Raw genomic sequence first — 19118 nt, forward strand, 5'->3', positions numbered from 1 at the left:
TACAGAGACATGATCAGTCCTTCAGCACAGAGCGGGGGATCCCATCTGGTACCGGATGGGGACAGAGACACGGTTACTATGATATCTAATACAGAGACATGATCAGTCCTTCAGCACAGAGCGAGGGATCCCATCTGGTACCGGATGGGGACAGAGACACGGTTACTATGATATCTAATACAGAGACATGATCAGTCCTTCAGCACAGAGAAAGGGACACCATCTGGTACCGGATGGGGACAGAGAGACGGTTACTATGATATCTAATACAGAGACATGATCAGTCCTTCAGCACAGAGCGGGGCATCCCATCTGGTACCAGAGGGGACATAAATAAGGTGAACAGGATGTAAGCAGCACTATGTACTGTAGCTAGAGGTCTTATTTATTTCTCTACACCAGAGTTGAGGTCAATTCAATTTACAACTCATTATGGATATAAAGACGATCAGAAAAACGTAACGTTGTGACTATAACTACTGTTCCCTGAAGGAGGGACACATGGTACAACTATGGGGAGTCACACTCTCGCCACTTTGAACGAAGAGCTAAAATCACGCCTGACAAGGCCAATGAAATAAGCGCCTCTCTGAAAGCCCCGCCGCCATCCACAGGTGACAACCTTGCGGCTTGGATTCATTCCTTCAATTCAGTACCGCTCTTCACCGAGCCCAGAACCAGGCGACGCAGGTGTTGTACCCGGTTTCCCTCCTTCAGGGAACAGTAGTTATAGTCATAACGTTCTGTTCCCTTTCAGTCAGTACAACACTATGGGAACTAAGGGGAACAAGAATCCCGCCCCAAGCCGGACCAAGCGGATACTAAAGGAAAGGGGTCATGGCTGACCACCCAGCCTGAGCTCTGCCTAACGACCCTGTCCTGTCCCAGCTGTAAACACACTGTGCACTAGACTGGGAGCAGTGGCATCCAAGCGATACAACCTCACAAAAGTATGTGAATCGTGGACTTCCTGACGGGCCACCCCCAGGTTGTTAGGGTAGGTAACAACACATCTGCCAAGCTGATCCTCAACACGGGGGCCCCTCAGGGGTGCGTGCTCAGTCCCGTCCTGTACTCCCTGTTCAACCATGACTGCATGGCCAGGCACAACTCCAACACCATCATTAAGTTTGCTGATGACACAACAGTGGTAGGCCTGATCACCGACAACGATGAAACAGCCTGTAGGGAGGAGGTCAGAGACCTGGTCGTGTGGTGCCAGGACAACAACCTCTCCCTCAACGTGATCAAGACAAAAGAGATGATTGTGGACTACAGGAAAAGGAGGAACGAGCATGCCCCCATTCTCATCAACTGGGCTGTAGTGGAACAGGTTGAGAGCTTGAAGTTCCTTGGTGTCCACATCACCAACAAACTATCATGGTCCAAACACACCAAGACAGTCGTGAAGAGGACACAACAACGCCTATTCCCTCTCAGGAGACTGAAAAGATTTGGCATGGGTCCTCAGATCCAGAAAAAGTTCTATAGCTGGAAGCTTTTTAGTGTAAGCTAGGTTAGCTAGCCTCCTAGACCGTAGCACGGTCCTTTACTAATAACCAAGAGCCTTAACGCTTCGTGTACTAAACTAGAGAGCTACCGCATCAACTCCAACGTGGGGAGGCATGAATAGCTAGTAGAAGCTAGCTCGCGTCGGCTAGTTAGCTAACCTGGCTAGCACGCTGTGCAGAGCTTGTTTAGCTAGCCTGGTCTCGAAAGTCCACATACAACCAGATCACTGAGGTGGGCCCGGACCCTTCATCGACAGAGTCTGGAAAGAGAGGCAAGCGGTGCCTGAGTGAGGCGCGCTCGGGCGGCCGAGAGTACCCATCGAACCTCTCCCTTCGAGTACCCTGTCGCAACCCGCGACAGAGCGCAGAGGAGTTGGGTTGTGCTGGGCAGCTACCGTATGCACCACGGCCAGGCAGACAAGACATTTCCTCTGACCAAAGTCCCAATCAATCCCCGCGTCCCGCAACTAGGACTCAGTCGAGGTACGGGCATTCGGGGAGAGGAAGTCACTATTGGAAACACCAAGCTTCCTTAAGAATGCTACACGATTGTCAAGAGAATATTGCTCAAGCAAATTTAAGAATAACTAATTGGTTTGTGATTCGGGAAAATAGGAAAAAGAACAAACTTCCACAAATAACATCCAGAAGGACAGTTTAGTTGGCGCGATGTCAGATAATCTCATGTTCCAAACAGAGTATACACCTCTCCCCTTTAAGAACCAATAACAACATCAGCCAGCTCATATCCACGCTGTGTAAGAAACAGAAACACTCATCATAATAACATGGCATATATAATAAGGCCAGCTAACCTATGATGAGCTGAGAGACTGAGTTGACCTTGTTAGAATGCTATTAGAAATTGAAATCATATTTATTTGAGAGTTACGTGTGTCTGCATGCGTGCGTTATTAAAGGGAAACTTTACATACATTTACATAGAAACACACCAACTTTACATTCATCATATCCAGCACCATCCCAACGTCAACACGTGTGTAAATGGTGCGTTTCTGTGTTTTGCAGTAAAACAGAGGAAGTGTTCCCAATGACATCATCGGTGTGCATCATGTCATTTGACCAATTGTGAGGAGGCATTCTCTGAAAACACTTATCTTCCTCTATCTTCTTACTACAAAACAGAAACGCACCATTTTCACATGTTAATGTTGGGGTGGTGCTGGTACTGATATGGTTATGTTGGGGTGGTGCTGGAGCTGATATGGTAATGTTGGGTGGTGCTGGTAAGGTAATGTTGGGGTGGTGCTGGAGATGATATGGTAATGTTGGGGTGGTGCTGGTACTGACATGGTAATGTTGGGGTGGTGCTGGTACTGACATGGTAATGTTGGGGTGGTGCTGGTACTGATATGGTAATGTTGGGGTGGTGCTGGTACTGATATGGTAATGTTGGGGTGGTGCTGGTACTGATATGGTAATGTTGGGGTGGTGCTGGTACTGACATGGTAATGTTGGGGTGGTGCTGGTGCAGATATGGTAATGTTGGGGTGGTGCTGGTACTGACATGGTAATGTTGGGGTGGTGCTGGTACTGACATGGTAATGTTGGGGTGGTGCTGGTACTGACATGGTAATGTTGGGGTGGTGCTGGTACTGATATGGTAATGTTGGGGTGGTGCTGGTACTGACATGGTAATGTTGGGGTGGTGCTGGTACTGACATGGTAATGTTGGGGTGGTGCTGGTACTGACATGGTAATGTTGGGGTGGTGCTGGTACTGACATGGTAATGTTGGGGTGGTGCTGGTGCTGATATGGTAATGTTGGGGTGGTGCAGGTGCAGATATGGTAATGTTGGGGTGGTGCTGGAGTTGATATGGTAATGTTGGGGTGGTGCTGGAGTTGATATGGTAATGTTGGGGTGGTGCTGGAGAGAATATGGTAATGTTGGGGTGGTGCTGGAGTTGATATGGTAATGTTGGGGTGGTGCTGGTACTGACATGGTAATGTTGGGGTGGTGCTGGTACTGACATGGTAATGTTGGGGTGGTGCTGGTACTGACATGGTAATGTTGGGGTGGTGCTGGTACTGATATGGTAATGTTGGGGTGGTGCTGGAGGTGATATGGTAATGTTGGGGTGGTGCTGGTACTGACATGGTAATGTTGGGGTGGTGCTGGTACTGATATGGTAATGTTGGGGTGGTGCTGGAGGGGGTATGGTAATGTTGGGGTGGTGCTGGTACTGACATGGTAATGTTGGGGTGGTGCTGGTACTGACATGGTAATGTTGGGGTGGTGCTGGTACTGACATGGTAATGTTGGGGTGGTGCTGGAGTAGATGAATATGAAGTTGAAACATTTTGAAATGTCCCTTGAATGCTTGACTTACTGTTGCTGGACTGTTTCAGCTTGGTCTTCTCCCTGGCGCTCCTAAAGATTCCGTTTGGTTTCAGCTCCTCCTCGTCTCTCTCTCCGTCTCCTTTCCTCCTCTGCATGTCGTTCTGTTTCTTCTTGTAGGTGGGTTTGGGCTGCCTCTTAGCCCTCTGCTCCTGCTTGCTGCTCTCGCTGGCGTCAGAGTCCTCTCCGCTCTCCGAGGCCGAGTCGCGGTCGTACACCCTCTTGCTCCCGCGCCGCGTATTCCTGTCCTCGGCGGCCATCTTGTCCTCCTGACCTTTGACCTCCTCTATCTTCATCTCTACGTCACTGGAGGTAGAGGCAATCAGAGTGACGGTGCAAGGCTTGATCATTTCCATCTCAGACACAGAGGGGCTCACAGTGGTGGTAACAGCCTTCGACACAGAGGGGCTCACAGTGGTGGTAACAGCCTTCGACACAGAGGGGCTCACAGAGGTGGTAACAGCCTTCGACACAGTGGTGGTAACAGCCTTCGACACAGAGGGGCTCACAGAGGTGGTAACAGCCTTCGACACAGAGGGGCTCACAGTGGTGGTAACAGCCTTCGACACAGAGGGGCTCACAGTGGTGGTAACAGCCTTCGACACAGTGGTGGTAACAGCCTTCGACACAGAGGGGCTCACAGTGGTGGTAACAGCCTTCGACACAGTGGTGGTAACAGCCTTCGACACAGAGGGGCTCACAGAGGTGGTAACAGCCTTCGACACAGAGGGGCTCACAGAGGTGGTAACAGCCTTCGACACAGAGGTGGTAACAGCCTTCGACACAGAGGGGCTCACAGTGGTGGTAACAGCCTTCGACACAGAGGGGCTCACAGAGGTGGTAACAGCCTTCGACACAGAGGGGCTCACAGAGGTGGTAACAGCCTTCGACACAGAGGGGCTCACAGAGGTGGTAACAGCCTTCGACATAGAGGGGCTCACAGAGGTGGTAACAGCCTTATCAGCCTCCTCTGTTTTAATCATAGTGTTTATGTTCCTGTCCTCCTCTGAGTGTCTGGTGAGCCAGGCCTTCTTCAGCTTGTGGCAGTTGGGTTGAGATTGGCTCTGGTTCATCTGGGCTGGCTGGCCATTGGGGAGGGGGCCAGGGCTGGGGCTAGCTCCTGCTTGATGTGGTCCTGGACTTGCTGTGGTTCTGTGGTCCTGGGCTGAGGCCGAGGCAAGGGGAGGTGGAGGGGAGATGTGAAGAGCTTTACTGTTAGATGGCTCAATCAGGCTCTCAAGACCACTACCACTGGAGCTGTTGCTAGGACCTCTGGACTGCTGGGCTGCTGCCAATGCTGCCTTGTGCTTCTTCAGATGGATAAAGCTCCCATAGTAGGACTGGCTGGGGTTGGGAGAGGCCTGGGTGCTGCTGGCCAGGCTGGGGCTGGACCTGGGGTTGGGAGAGGCCTGGGTGCTGCTGGCCAGGCTGGGGCTGGACCCGAGGTGCACTTTGGGGGATGAGGTCCTGGAGGAGCCCCCATCCTGCTGCTGGAGCTCGGCCCTTGGCCCTAACCCAGGCCCTGAGTGGAGGGTCCTGCCCCGAGGGCCACAGCTCTCTGTCCTGCTAGCGCTGGAGGTGTTGGGCCCACAGTAGGTTCTCTCTTGTCTTCTACTCAGCACACCGTAGGGAGCCATGTTGGAGACTTCCCTAGTCACATCACTAGTCCTATTGCACACAGAGTTGGCAGCAGCCGAGACAGAGACTGGAAAGGTTCCCTGAGACTGGGACACTCTCATAAAATTGTTATTGTACTGCTGCACGCAAACAGCCTCCTCCAAGTTAGTGTTTGGCAGGATTACTTTCCCTCCAGACTCCCTGTCTCTCTCATAGGCCAGTTTCAGACAGACTGTCTGAGGCCTGCTGCCTGGGAACATCCTCCCCGTCAGAGAGTCCTTGGCCGAGGAAGAGGTCTTGGCGCCTGGCGAGCCATCGTACTTTATACACGTAGAGGGACGGACGATAACAGATGCCGTTGTGGCCCCAGGCTTCCTGCCGGGGATCCTTTCAGAATGCCATCCCAGCTTGTCGTGGCTCTGAGAGTCGCCGGCTCGCCACACCTCGGATGAGGTCATCGCTGCCCCGCCTTTACACACGGCGCTGACCTCCCGTAGCTCGGGCAGAAGGGTGGGCGGTTTCTGCCGCTCAGACACTTTACCGGCCGAGCTGACTGGCTGGATGGGGGTCAGGGTGGGTGGAGACAAACGGCCGTAACCCGCCTCCTTCCTGTCCAGTGTCTGCTGGATAGGAGGGTGGAACACGGGGGCGCGGTGCAGTGCTGGCATAGACCTTAGCTGGGCTAGGGTCTGGCTCTGGGTCCGACAGGGGCCCTGGGTCTGACTCTGGGTCTGACAGTGGCTCTGGGTTTGGCTCTGGGTCTGACAGTGGCTCTGGGTCTGGCTCTGGGTCTGACTGGAGGAAGGGGAGAGGTCTGGACTAACAGGGCTGACTATGGTACTGAGACGATACCTCTGCATGTTGGATAGGCTTACCTGCTGGTTCAGCTGCTCTGATATCTTCTTCCCTAGCAGACCCTCCCCATCAGCCTGGTGTTTGATGAGAGGAGGGGGTTTGGACAGGGACTTGGAGCTGAACGCTGCCCCTCCACCCAGAGAGAGACTAGAGGCTGCTGCCGAGTCCTGCGCCGTGCCCACCTTCTCAAAGTATGAGTTGAGCTCTTTAGAGGGGTAGAGACGCGGTGGCTCGTTGACCACACTGTTGGACAGGGTAGTGAAGTAGTTACTTGGGGGGAGACTGTGCTGGGACGCGGCCTGCTGTTTGAACTGATACAGGTCTACTGCAGGGCGCTCAGTTTCCTTCTCCTGATGGAGGCGGTGGGGGAGGGAGGGGAGCGAGGGGATCCGGGGGTAGGGGTGGGGCAGGGAGGGGATCCGGGGGTAGGGATTAGGCTCCCTGTCGGTCTCACTGAAGCGGATCTTAGCGGTGAAGGGGGCCACCTCAATGCTCTCCTGGAGGATCCGTCTGTTCTCCTCTTTATACTTACTGGCCCGGTCCGTCTGCCCTGCTTCCTGCTGCTGAACCATCCTCTGTTGCTGTTGTTTATTATGGGCCTCCAGGTAAAGGTGGTGCAGGTGACTGTCCTTCCCAGTCGGGGTTCTGCTACGGTCCTGCTCCTGCTTCAGATGGGCCAGAGTGATGGTTCTGATGGGGTCCACAAAACCCTTCAAATCCCTGAGGAAAGAAAGAAATAACATTCAACTACAGACCAGACAGGAAGTCACAGGCTACGTCTCAAATGGCACACTATTCCCAGACAGAGCTCTGGTCTAAAGTAGTGCACTACAGTGAGGGGGGGAAAAGTATTTGATCCCCTGCTGATTTTGTACGTTTGCCCACTGACAAAGAAATGATCACTCTATAATTTTAATGGTAGGTTTATTTGAACAGTGAGAGACATAATAACAACTAAAAAATCCAGAAAAACACGTCAAAAATGTTATTATTTGCATTTTAATGAGGGAAATAAGTATTTGACCCCCTCTCAATCAGAAAGATTTCTGGCTCCCAGGTGTCTTTTATACAGGTAACAAGCTGAGATTAGGAGCACACTCTTAAAGGGGGTGCTCCTAATCTCAGTTTGTTACCTGTATAAAAGACACCTGCCCACAGAAGCAATCAATTAATCAGATTCCAAACTCTCCACCATGGCCAAGACCAAAGAGCTCTCCAAGGATGTCAGGGACAAGATCGTAGACCTACACAAGGCTGGAATGGGCTACAAGACCATCGCCAAGCAGCTTGGTGAGAAGGTGACAGCTGGTGCGATTATTCGCAAATGGAAGAAACAAAAGAACTGTCAATCTCCCGCGGCCTGGGGCTCCATGCAAGATCTCACCTCGTGGAGTTGCAATGATCATGAGAACGGTGAGGAATCAGCCCAGAACAACATGGGAGGATCTTGTCAATGATCTCAAGGCAGCTGGGACCATAGTCACCAAGAAAACAATTGGTAACACACTATGCCGTGAAGGACTGAAATCCTGCAGCGCCCGCAAGGTCCCCCGGCTCAAGAAAGCACATATATATGCCCGTCTGAAGTTTGCCAATGAACATCTGAATGGTTGAGAGGACAACTGGGTGAAAGTGTTGTGGTCAGATGAGACCAAAATGGAGCTCTTTGGCATCAACTCAACTCTCTGTGTTTGGAGGAGGAGGAATGCTGCCTATGACCCCAAGAACACCATCCCCACCGTCAAACATGGAGGTGGAAACATTATGCTTTGGGGGTGTTTTTCTGCTAAGGGGACAGGACAACTTCACCGCATCAAAGGGACGATGGACGGGGCCATGTACCGTCAAATCTTGGGTGAGAACCTCCTTCCCTCAGCCAGGGCATTGAAAATGGTATTCCAGCATGACAATGACCCAAAAGACAGCGCTACAGGGAGACAGGACGGACATCTGATCGTCATTGCAGTGGCAAACCACGTAAAACAAACACCTGCACAGGATCGGTACATACGAACATCACAACTGTGGGACAGGTACAGGATGGCAACAACAACTGCCCTAGTTACACCAGCAATGCACAATCCCTCCATCAGTGCTCAGACTGTCTGCAATAGGCTGAGAAAGGTTGGACTGAGGGCTTGTAGGCCTGTTGTAAGGCAGGTCCTCACCAGACATCACCGGCAACAAAGTTGCTTGACCAGACAGGACTGGCAAAAAGTGCTCTTCATTGACGAGTCGCGGTTTTGTCTCACCAGGAGTGATGGTCGGATTCGCGTTACACAGAGGCCTGTACTCTGGAGTGGGATCGATTTGGAGGTGGAGGGTCCGTCATGGTCTGGGGCAGTGTGTCACAGCATCATCGGACTGAGCTTGTTGTCATTGCAGGCAATCTCAACGCTGTGTGTCACAGGGAAGACATCCTCCTCCCTCATGTGGTACCCCTCCTGCAGGCTCATCCTGACATGACCCTCCAGCATGACAATGCCACCAGCCATACTGCTCGTTCTGTGCGTGATTTCCTGCAAGACAGGAATGTCAGTGTTCTGCCATGGCCAGCGAAGAGCCCGGATCTCAATCCCATTAAGCACGTCTGGGACCTGTTGGATCGGAGGGTGAGGGCTGGGGCCATTCCCCCCCAGAAATGTCCAGGAACTTGCAAGTGCCTTGGTGGAAGAGTGGGGTAACATCTCACAGCAAGTACTGGCAAATCTGGTGCAGTCCATGAGGAGGAGATGCACTGCAGTACTTAATGCAGCTGGTGGCCACACCAGATACTGACTGTTACTTTTTATTTTGACCCCCCCCCCCCGTTGTTCAGGGACATATAATAACAGCAGACAGAACAGCCCTCAGTAGGAATAACTAGGACATGGTGTATAACAGCCCTCAGTAGGAATAACTAGGACATGGTGTATAACAGCAGAACAGCCCTCAGTAGGAATAACTAGGACATGGTGTATAACAGCAGAACATCCCTCAGTAGGAATAACTAGGACATGGTGTATAACAGCAGAACAGCCCTCAGTAGGAATAACTAGGACATGGTGTATAACAGCCCTCAGCAGGAATAACTAGGACATGGTGTATAACAGCCCTCAGCAGGAATAACTAGGACATGGTGTATAACAGCAGAACAGCCCTCAGTAGGAATAACTAGGACATGGTGTATAACAGCCCTCAGTAGAAATATCTAGGACATGGTGTATAACAGCAGAACAGCCCTCAGTAGGAATAACTAGGACATGGTGTATAACAGCCCTCAGTAGGAATAACTAGGACGTGGTGTATAACAGCAGAACAGTCCTCAGCAGGAATAACTAGGACATGGTGTATAACAGCAGAACAGCCCTCAGTAGGAATAACTAGGACATGGTGTATAACAGCCCTCAGTAGGAATAACTAGGACGTGGTGTATAACAGCAGAACAGCCCTCAGCAGGAATAACTAGGACATGGTATATAACAGCCCACAGCAGGAATAACTAGGACATGGTGTATAACAGCAGAACAGCCCTCAGTAGGAATAACTAGGACATGGTGTATAACAGCCCTTAGTAGGAATAACTAGGACATGGTGTATAACAGCAGAACAGCCCTCAGTAGGAATAACTAGGACATGGTGTATAACAGCAGAACAGCCCTCAGTAGGAATAACTAGGACATGGTGTATAACAGCAGAACAGCCCTTAGTAGGAATAACTAGGACATGGTGTATAACAGCAGAACAGCCCTCAGTAGGAATAACTAGGACATGGTGTATAACAGCAGAACAGCCCTCAGTAGGAATAACTAGGACATGGTGTATAACAGCAGAACAGCCCTCAGTAGGAATAACTAGGACATGGTATATAACAGCCCTCAGTAGGAATAACTAGGACATGGTGTATAACAGCCCTCAGTAGGAATAACTAGGACATGGTCTATAACAGCAGAACAGCCCTCAGTAGGAATAACTAGGACATGGTGTATAACAGCAGAACATCCCTCAGTAGGAATAACTAGGACATGGTGTATAACAGCAGAACAGCCCTCAGTAGGAATAACTAGGACATGGTGTATAACAGCCCTTAGTAGGAATAACTAGGACATGGTGTATAACAGCCCTCAGCAGGAATAACTAGGACATGGTGTATAACAGCAGACAGAACAGCCCTCAGTAGGAATAACTAGGACATGGTGTATAACAGCAGAACAGTCCTCAGTAGGAATAACTAGGACATGGTGTATAACAGCAGACAGAACATCCCTCAGTAGGAATAACTAGGACATGGTGTATAACAGCAGAACAGCCCTCAGCAGGAATAACTAGGACATGGTGTATAACAGCCCTCAGTAGGAATAACTAGGACATGGTGTGTAACAGCAGAACAGCCCTTAGTATGAATAACTAGGACATGGTGTATAACAGCCCTCAGTAGGAATAACTAGGACATGGTGTATAACAGCCCTCAGTAGGAATAACTAGGACATGGTGTATAACAGCAGAACAGCCCTCAGTAGGAATAACTAGGACATGGTGTATAACAGCAGAACATCCCTCAGTAGGAATAACTAGGACATGGTGTATAACAGCCCTCAGTAGGAATAACTAGGACATGGTGTATAACAGCAGAACAGCCCTTAGTAGGAATAACTAGGACATGGTGTATAACAGCCCTCAGTAGGAATAACTAGGACGTGGTGTATAACAGCAGAACAGCCCTCAGTAGGAATAACTAGGACATGGTGTATAACAGCAGAACAGCCCTCAGCAGGAATAACTAGGACATGGTGTATAACAACAGAACAGACCTCAGTAGGAATATCTAGGACATGGTGTATAACAGCAGAACAGCCCTCAGTAGGAATAACTAGGACATGGTGTATAACAGCAGAACATCCCTCAGTAGGAATAACTAGGACATGGTGTATAACATCAGAACACTGGTCTCACTGCTGTTTAGAGCACAACTATGTGCTCTGACGTTTGGTGACTGGATTCAGGGGTCCCAAATGGCACCCTATTCCCTGTGTGTGAGTGTGTATGTCTAATGTGTGTGAGTGTGTGAGAGTCTACTGTGTGTGAGTGTGTATGTCTACTGTGTGTGTGTGTGTGTGTGTGTGTGTGTGTGTGTGTGTGTGTGTGTGTGTGTGTGTGTGTGTGTGTGTGTGTGTGTGTGTGTGTGTGTGTGTGAGCAGCTGAATTGAACACTGAGACTCACTCCTTGTGAAGATTCCCAGTGGTCTTGGCCAGGGGCAGAGGAGGGCTGGCGTGAGGGTTGATCTTGATGAGCCGGTGGGGGTCTGAGCGGTGGGGATGGGGGTCGGACCGGTGGGGATGGGGGTCGGACCGGTGGGGATGGGGGTCGGACCGGTGGGGATGGGGGTCGGACCGGTGGGGGTCGGCGCTGGCTGGTCGGACCGGGACGTGGCTCAGAAGGTCCAGGCTGTCAGAGGAGGAGACAGGGACCTGGTGGTGTATCCAAGGGCTGGCCGTGTTCTGGTACCACAAGACCCAGAGAGACAGACAGGGTCAGTCCAACAACACCCAGAGAGACAGACAGGGTCAGTCCAACAACACCCAGAGAGACAGACAGGGTCAGACCCAGAGAGACAGACAGGGTCTGTCCAACAACACCCAGAGAGACAGACAGGGTCAGTCCAACAACACCCAGAGAGACAGACAGGGTCAGACCCAGAGAGACAGACAGGGTCAGTCCAACAACACCCAGAGAGACAGACAGGGTCAGTCCAACAACACCCAGAGAGACAGACAGGGTCAGTCCAACAACACCCAGAGAGACAGACAGGGTCAAACCCTGTTTAAACTGGCAACATGATCATAGTTGCTATGGTACAGCAGCTAGCTGTTTAAACTGGCAACACGATCATAGTTACTATGCTACAGCAGCTAGCTGTTTAAACTGGCAACATGATCACAGTTGCTATGATACAGCAGCTAGCTGTTTAAACTGGCAACACGATCCCAGTTGCTATGCTACACCTAGCTGCTGTTTAAACTGGCAACATGATCACAGTTGCTATGATACAGCAGCTAGCTGTTTAAACTGGCAACACGATCACAGTTGCTATGATACAGCAGCTAGCTGTTTAAACTGGCAACACGATCACAGTTGCTATGATACAGCAGCTAGCTGTTTAAACTGGCAACATGATCACAGTTGCTATGATACAGCAGCTAGCTGTTTAAACTGGCAACACGATCACAGTTGCTATGATACAGCAGCTAGCTGTTTAAACTGGCAACACGATTACAGTTGCTATGATACAGCAGCTATGCTACAGCAGCTAGCTGTTTAAACTGGCAACACGATCCCAGTTGCTATGCTACACCTAGCTGCTGTTTAAACTGGCAACACGATTACAGTTGCTATGATACAGCAGCTATGCTACAGCAGCTAGCTGTTTAAACTGGCAACACGATCACAGTTGCTATGCTACAGTTGCTATGCTACAGCAGCTAGCTGTTTAAACTGGCAACACGATCACAGTTGCTATGATACAGTTGCTAGGTAGAAGTCCTAACAGATAGAAGTAGTAGAACAGGATAACGAGTTGTAGAAGAATAGAACCTGGCTGTTTGGTACTCACCCTCCTCGTGTTGCTCTCAGAGTTGACAGTGTTTTCGGGGTGCACCCACTTCGACCCGGGCAGGTTGAGTCCTGGGGGATAGGAGCGGGTCCCGTTGGGGTACTGCCAGATGATTGGATACAGCCCCAGCTGGTTGTACGAGGCTGAGGTGTGGCTGTGTGTCTGGGGCTGAGAGACAGGGTGGTGATGGGCTAGTCCCAGGTGCCCCAGCCCTGAGGAGTCTAGTCGGGGATGACCCCCCAGCAGGGGGCCTGGAGGCAGGCCGGAGAGCACCCCGGAGAGGAGGTGGTGGTGGGAGGAGGGCAGGAGGTGGGAGGTGTGGTGGTGGGAGGAGGAGTGGAGGGGGTGGAGCTGGGGGTGCAGATAGGACACGTGATTGGACTCCTGGTTGGGACGGACAAGCGCAGGGTCCCGGTACACGGTGAAATGCTCGTTCTTATCGATGATTAGCGGGCTCTTACTGCAAGACCCTGGCGACTCAGTCCCTCGGGCCAGGACGGGCTTAAAGCTGGAGCGAGAGGGGTTGTCCGGGTAACGGACTTTATGCTTGGACACCTCTGGGGAGGTGAGGGGTTTGGGTTTAGACCCAGTCTCTAGAACACTCTGTGTTTTAGACTTGACGATGTCAGGGGAGCAGAGGGGCGTATGCTTCAGGGCCTCTGGGGAGGGGAGGGGCTTGGGGACATCAGGGGAGGGGCTTAGCTTGTACGACTTCCTGGCCTCGTCGGCCAACGAGGCGTTCTTAATGCAGGGCAACATGGAGGAATATAGCTGCTTCTCTCTCTCTACTACAGCAGCAGACTCACTGACTGATGCTACAGGTCTGATCACCACTGAATGGACTAACTCCATCTTACTGCCCAGGCTGCCAGCTACATGCTGCTTTGCCTCTGGCTTCCTACACTCTGTCACTGAGGGAGTCTGGTTCCTAAGGTTACACTCTGTCACTGAGGGAGTCTGGTTCCTAAGGTCACACTCTGTCACTGAGGGAGTCTGGTTCCTAAGGTTACACTCTGTCACTGAGGGAGTCTGGTTCCTAAGGTCACACTCTGTCACTGAGGGAGTCTGGTTCCTAAGGTCACACTCTGATACTGAGGGAGTCTGGTTCCTAAGGTCACACTCTGTCACTGAGGGAGTCTGGTTCCTAAGGTCACACTCTGATACTGAGGGAGTCTGGTTCCTAAGGTCACACTCCGTTACTGAGGGAGTCTGGTTCCTAAGGTCACACTCCGTCACTGAGGGAGTCTGGTTCCTAAGGTCACACTCTGTCACTGAGGGAGTCTGGTTCCTAAGGTCACACTCCGAGGGGCTCTTACGAAGGGGAGAGGGAGGGGCCACAGAGGGGTTTAGCACCAAATGTCTGCTGGGCTCAGAGAGGTAGGAGGGCTCAGATGGATTCTGGGAGGCCAGCAGGGCCGAGACGGCCTCAGAGTTCTCCCGGGAGGCCATGTGTGCATTAGCGTCCTCTGCTGTGATGTGGATTATATACTGAGAGGGAGTCTGTGTCCTGGCGACCACCCCAGCGCTGGTGTACTGGTCCTTGGACTGGAGATGGGTCTGGGAGGGGTCTTTCATAGTGCTGTTGTTCTCCATGATGCCCTCCCCTTGGCCCTCAGAGGGGGCAGAGCCCTGGGAGGAGGACAGGGGAAGGGCCTGCTGCTGTCGCAGGGATGACCTCGGCTCCCTGTCGGCTGACGACTGCTGAAACGTCGTCTTCTGAAGCTCCTCACCCCAGGGGGAGAGACTGTCTGTCAGAGCAGACTCCTTCCCAGTCTTAGAACCCTGGCTCTTGTGTCCCTCCTGGCCGGTCTTCCCTTTTAGCTCCTCCTCTGAGTTCTGCTCTGAGGAAGAGGAGGAGTCTGCCGTCCTGGTTCTCTTGGTAGACATCTCAGAGTCACTGCTCTCAGAGAAGTCAGACCTCACTGTCGTCTCGCTTCTCAGTCTTTTTAAACCTGATTTCTTCTCCTCTTCCTCCTCCGCTTTCCTCCGCTTGTTCACAGCCACCTGCTTGCTGCTCGTACTTTTAAAGAAGTCTGGAGAGATGAATCAAAGGAGGAGAATATATTAGAGAAGTCTGGAGAGATCAATCAGAGGAGAATATATTAGAAGTCTAAATAACAAGCAGCAGAATGTACAGTACACAGCATCAGTCCTAGACCGTATCCCAAATGGAACCCTATTCCTTACATAGTGCACTATGAGCCCTGGTCTGAAGTAGTGCACTATACAGTGACTTGCGAAAGTATTCACCCCCCTTGGCATTTTTCCTATTTTGTTGACTTACAACCTGGAATTAAAATGGATTTTGGGGGGGTTTGTATCCTTTGATTTACACAACATGCCTACCACTTTGAAGATGCAAAATAGATTTAATTGTGAAACAAACAAGACGACAAAAAAACAGAAAACTTGAGTGTGCATAACCATTCACCCCCCAAAGTCAATACTTTTGCAGCAATTACAGCTGCAAGTCTCTTGGGGTATGTCTCTATAAGCTTGGCACATCTAGCCACTGGGATGTTTGCCCATTCTTCAAGGCAAAACTGCTCCAGCTCCTTCAAGTTGGATAGGTTTCGCTGGCGTACAGGAATCTTTAAAAGTCATACCACAGATTCTCAATTGGATTGAGGTCTGGGCTTTGACTAGGCCATTCCAAGACATTTAAATGTTTCCCCATAAACATTTACATTACATTACATTTAAGTCATTTAGCAGACGCTCTTATCCAGAGCGACTTACAAATTGGTGCATTCACCTATAATATCCAGTAGAACAACCACTTTACAATAGTGCATCTAAATCTTTTAAAGGGGGGGGGGGTTAGAAGGATTACTTTATCCTATCCCAGGTATTCCTTAAAGAGGTGGGGTTTCAGGTGTCTCCGGAAGGTGGTGATTGACTCCGCTGTCCTGGCATCGTGAGGGAGCTTGTTCCACCATTGGGGTGCCAGAGCGGCGAACAGTTTTGACTGTTACTTTAGCAGTATGCTTAGGGTCATTGTCCTGCTGGAAGGTGAACCTCTGTCCCAGTCTCAAATCTCTGGAAGACTGAAACCGGTTTCCTCTCAATAATTTCCCTGTATTTAGCGCCATCCATCATTCCTTCAATTCTGACCAGTTTCCCAGTCCCTGCCAATGAAAAACATCCCCACAGCAAGATGCTGCCACAACCACACTTCACTGTGGGATGGTGTTCTCGGGGTGATGAGAAGGTTTGCGCCAGACATAGCGTTTTCCTTGATGGCCAAAAAGCATCTTCTTCCATATGTTTGGGGCGTCTCCCACATGCCTTTTAATGCTCCTAGAGCAGGGGGTAACGCTCCTAGAGCAGGGGGTAACGCTCCCAGAGCAGGGATAAACGCTCCCAGAGCAGGGAGTAACGCTCCTAGAGCAGGGAGTAACGCTCCTAGAGCAGGAAGTAACGCTCCTAGAGCAGGGAGTAACGCTCCCAGAGCAGGGAGAAACGCTCCCAGAGCAGGGATAAATGCTCCCAGAGCAGGGAGTAACCCTCCCAGAGCAGGGAGTAACGCTCCAAGAGCAGGGATAAATGCTCCCAGAGCAGGGAGTAACGCTCCCAGAGCAGGGAGTAACGCTCCTAGAGCAGGAAGTAACGCTCCCAGAGCAGGGAGTAACGCTCCCAGAGCAGGGAGTAACGCTCCCAGAGCAGGGAGTAACGCTCCCAGAGCAGGGAGTAATGCTCCTAGAGCAGGGATAAATGCTCCCAGAGCAGGGAGTAATGCTCCTAGAGCAGGGAGTAACGCTCCTAGAGCAGGAAGTAACGCTCCTAGAGCAGGAAGTAACGCTCCCAGAGCAGGGAGTAACGCTCCTAGAGCAGGGAGTAACGCTCCTAGAGCAGGGAGTAATGCTCCTCCTAGCTGTTATAATTCCTGCAGTTTATCAGCGACTCCAAGTCTTAAACTGCATCCTGTCTTCAGGTCAATAAATACATTGATAAAACACGCTAACACTCCAGACACCAGTCAGACTGTTCTCTCTAATACCTAATGACAAGTGGTATGGCTGTTCTCTCTAATACCTAATGACAAGTGGTATGGCTGTTCTCTCTAATACCTAATGACAAGTGTTATGGCTGTTCTCTCTAATACCTAATGACAAGTGGTATGGCTGTTCTCTCTAATACCTAATGACAAGTGGTATGGCTGCACCAAGTCTGGAACCAACAGGACCCTGAATATCTTCTACCCCCAAGACATGAGACTGCTAAAAGGTTAACCAAATAGCTACACAGACTATCCGCATTGACTCATCACATACGCTGCTACTACTGTTTATCTGTCACCGACTCGGTACCGGGACCCCGCGTACGCCGACTCGGGACCGGGACCCCGCGTACGCCGACTCGGGAGCGGGACCCCGCGTACGCCGACTCGGGAGCGGGACCCCGCGTACGCCGACTCGGGACCGGGACCCCGCGTACGCCGACTCGGTACCGGGACCCCGCGTACGCCGACTCGGGACCGGGACCCCGCGCAAGCCGACTCGGTACCGGGACCCCGCGCAAGCTGACTCAGTACCGGTGGGTAACGTAGTATGTACAGTGCCTTCAGAGAGTATTCAGACCCCTTGACTTTTTCCACATTTTGTTACTTTACAACATTTCAAAAATGGATTAAATACATGTTCTACCTCATCAATCTACACACAATACCCCATAATGACAAGTTTGTCATTTTTGCAAATGTATTAAAAATTAAAAACAGAAATACCTTACTTACATAAGTATTCAGACACTTTGCTATGTGACCTGAAGTTGAGCTCAGGTGCATCCTGTTTCCAGTGATCATCCTTGATGTTTTTATCACAGTCCACATGTGGTAAATTCAATTAATTGGACATGATTTGGAAAGGCTCACCTGTCTGTCTACATAAGGTCCCACATTTAACAGTACATGTCTGAGCAAAAACCAAGCCATGAGGTTCGAAGGAATTGTCTGTAGAGCTCAGAGACAGGATTGTGTTGAAGCACAGATCTGGGGAAGGGTACAAAAACATTTCTGCAGCATTGAAGGTCCCCAAGAACACAGTGGCCTCCATCATTCTTAAATAGAAGAAGTTTGGAACCACCAAGACTCTTCTTAGAGCTGGCCGCCCGGCCAAACTGAGCAATCAGGAGAGAAGGGCCTTGGTCAGGGAGGTGACCAAGAACCTGATGGTCACTCTGACAGAGCTCCAGAGTTCCTCTGTGAAGATGGGAGAACCTTCCAGAAGGACAACCATCTCTGCAGCACTCCACCAATCAGGCCTTTATGGTAGAGTGGCCAGACAGAAGCCACTCCTCAGTAAAAGGCACATGACAGCCCACTTGGAGTTTGCCAAAAAGCACCTAAAGGACTCAGACCATGAGAAACAAGATTATCTGGTGTGATGAAACCAAGATTGAACTCTTTGGCCTGAATGCCAAGCCTCACGTCTGGAGGTAACCTGGCACCATCCCTATGATGAAGCATGGTGGCAGCATCATGCTGTGGGGATGTTTTTTAGCAGCAGGGACTGGGAGACTAGTCAGGATCGAGGGAAAGATGAATGGAGCCAAGTACAGAGAGATCCTTAATGAAAACCTGTTCCAGAATACTCAGGACCTCAGACTGGGGTAAAGGTTCACCTTTCAACAGGACAACGCAGGAGTGGCTTCCAGACAAGTCTCTGAATGTCCTTGAGTGGCCCAGCCAGAGCCCGATTTGAACCTGATTGAACATCTCTGGAGAGACCTGAAAATAGCTGTGCAGCGACGCTCCCCACTCAACCCGACAGAGCTTGAGAGGATCTGCAGAGAAGAACAGTAGAAACTCCCCAAATACAGGTCTGAATACAGGTCTGAATACTTCTAAAAACCTGTTTTGAATAAGGCTGCAACGTATCAACATGTTAAAAGGTCATGGGGTCTGAATACTTTCCCAAGGCAGTGTCCTGCTAAAGCCTTCCCAAGGCAGTGTCCTGCTAAAGCTTTCCCAAGGCAGTGTCCTGCTAAAGCTTTCCCCAGGCAGTGTCCTGCTAAACTTTTCCCAAGGCAGTGTCCTGCTAAACTTTTCCCAAGGCAGTGTCCTGCCAAAGCTTTCCCAAGGCAGTGTCCTGCTAAAGCTTTCCCAAGGCAGTGTCCTGCCAAAGCTTTCCCAAGGCAGTGTCCTGCTAAAGCTTTCAGAGCTCTACTCATCTCAGGTCAATGGA

General features: G+C 50.8%; 1 protein-coding gene across 16 annotated transcripts in view; it reads right to left on the bottom strand.

The window, feature by feature from the left end:
- Positions 1-19118, bottom strand: part of LOC115189542 (probable JmjC domain-containing histone demethylation protein 2C) — a 191190-nt gene that overhangs the window by 43430 nt on the left and 128642 nt on the right. For 13 of the 16 annotated variants that reach the window (XM_029748158.1, XM_029748159.1, XM_029748163.1 and 10 more), the window contains 3 exons: positions 12934-14966; positions 11544-11821; positions 3864-7063 (listed from right to left, as the gene is read on the bottom strand). In XM_029748158.1, the coding sequence (XP_029604018.1) occupies positions 3864-7063; positions 11544-11821; positions 12934-14966 (5511 nt within the window). The remainder of the gene's footprint in view (positions 1-3863; positions 7064-11543; positions 11822-12933; positions 14967-19118) is intronic. The other 3 variants (XM_029748154.1, XM_029748157.1, XM_029748161.1) reach the window with 3 other exon arrangements.

The sequence above is a fragment of the Salmo trutta genome, unplaced genomic scaffold (assembly GCF_901001165.1).
Source record: "Salmo trutta unplaced genomic scaffold, fSalTru1.1, whole genome shotgun sequence".
Classification (NCBI taxonomy): domain Eukaryota; kingdom Metazoa; phylum Chordata; class Actinopteri; order Salmoniformes; family Salmonidae; genus Salmo; species Salmo trutta.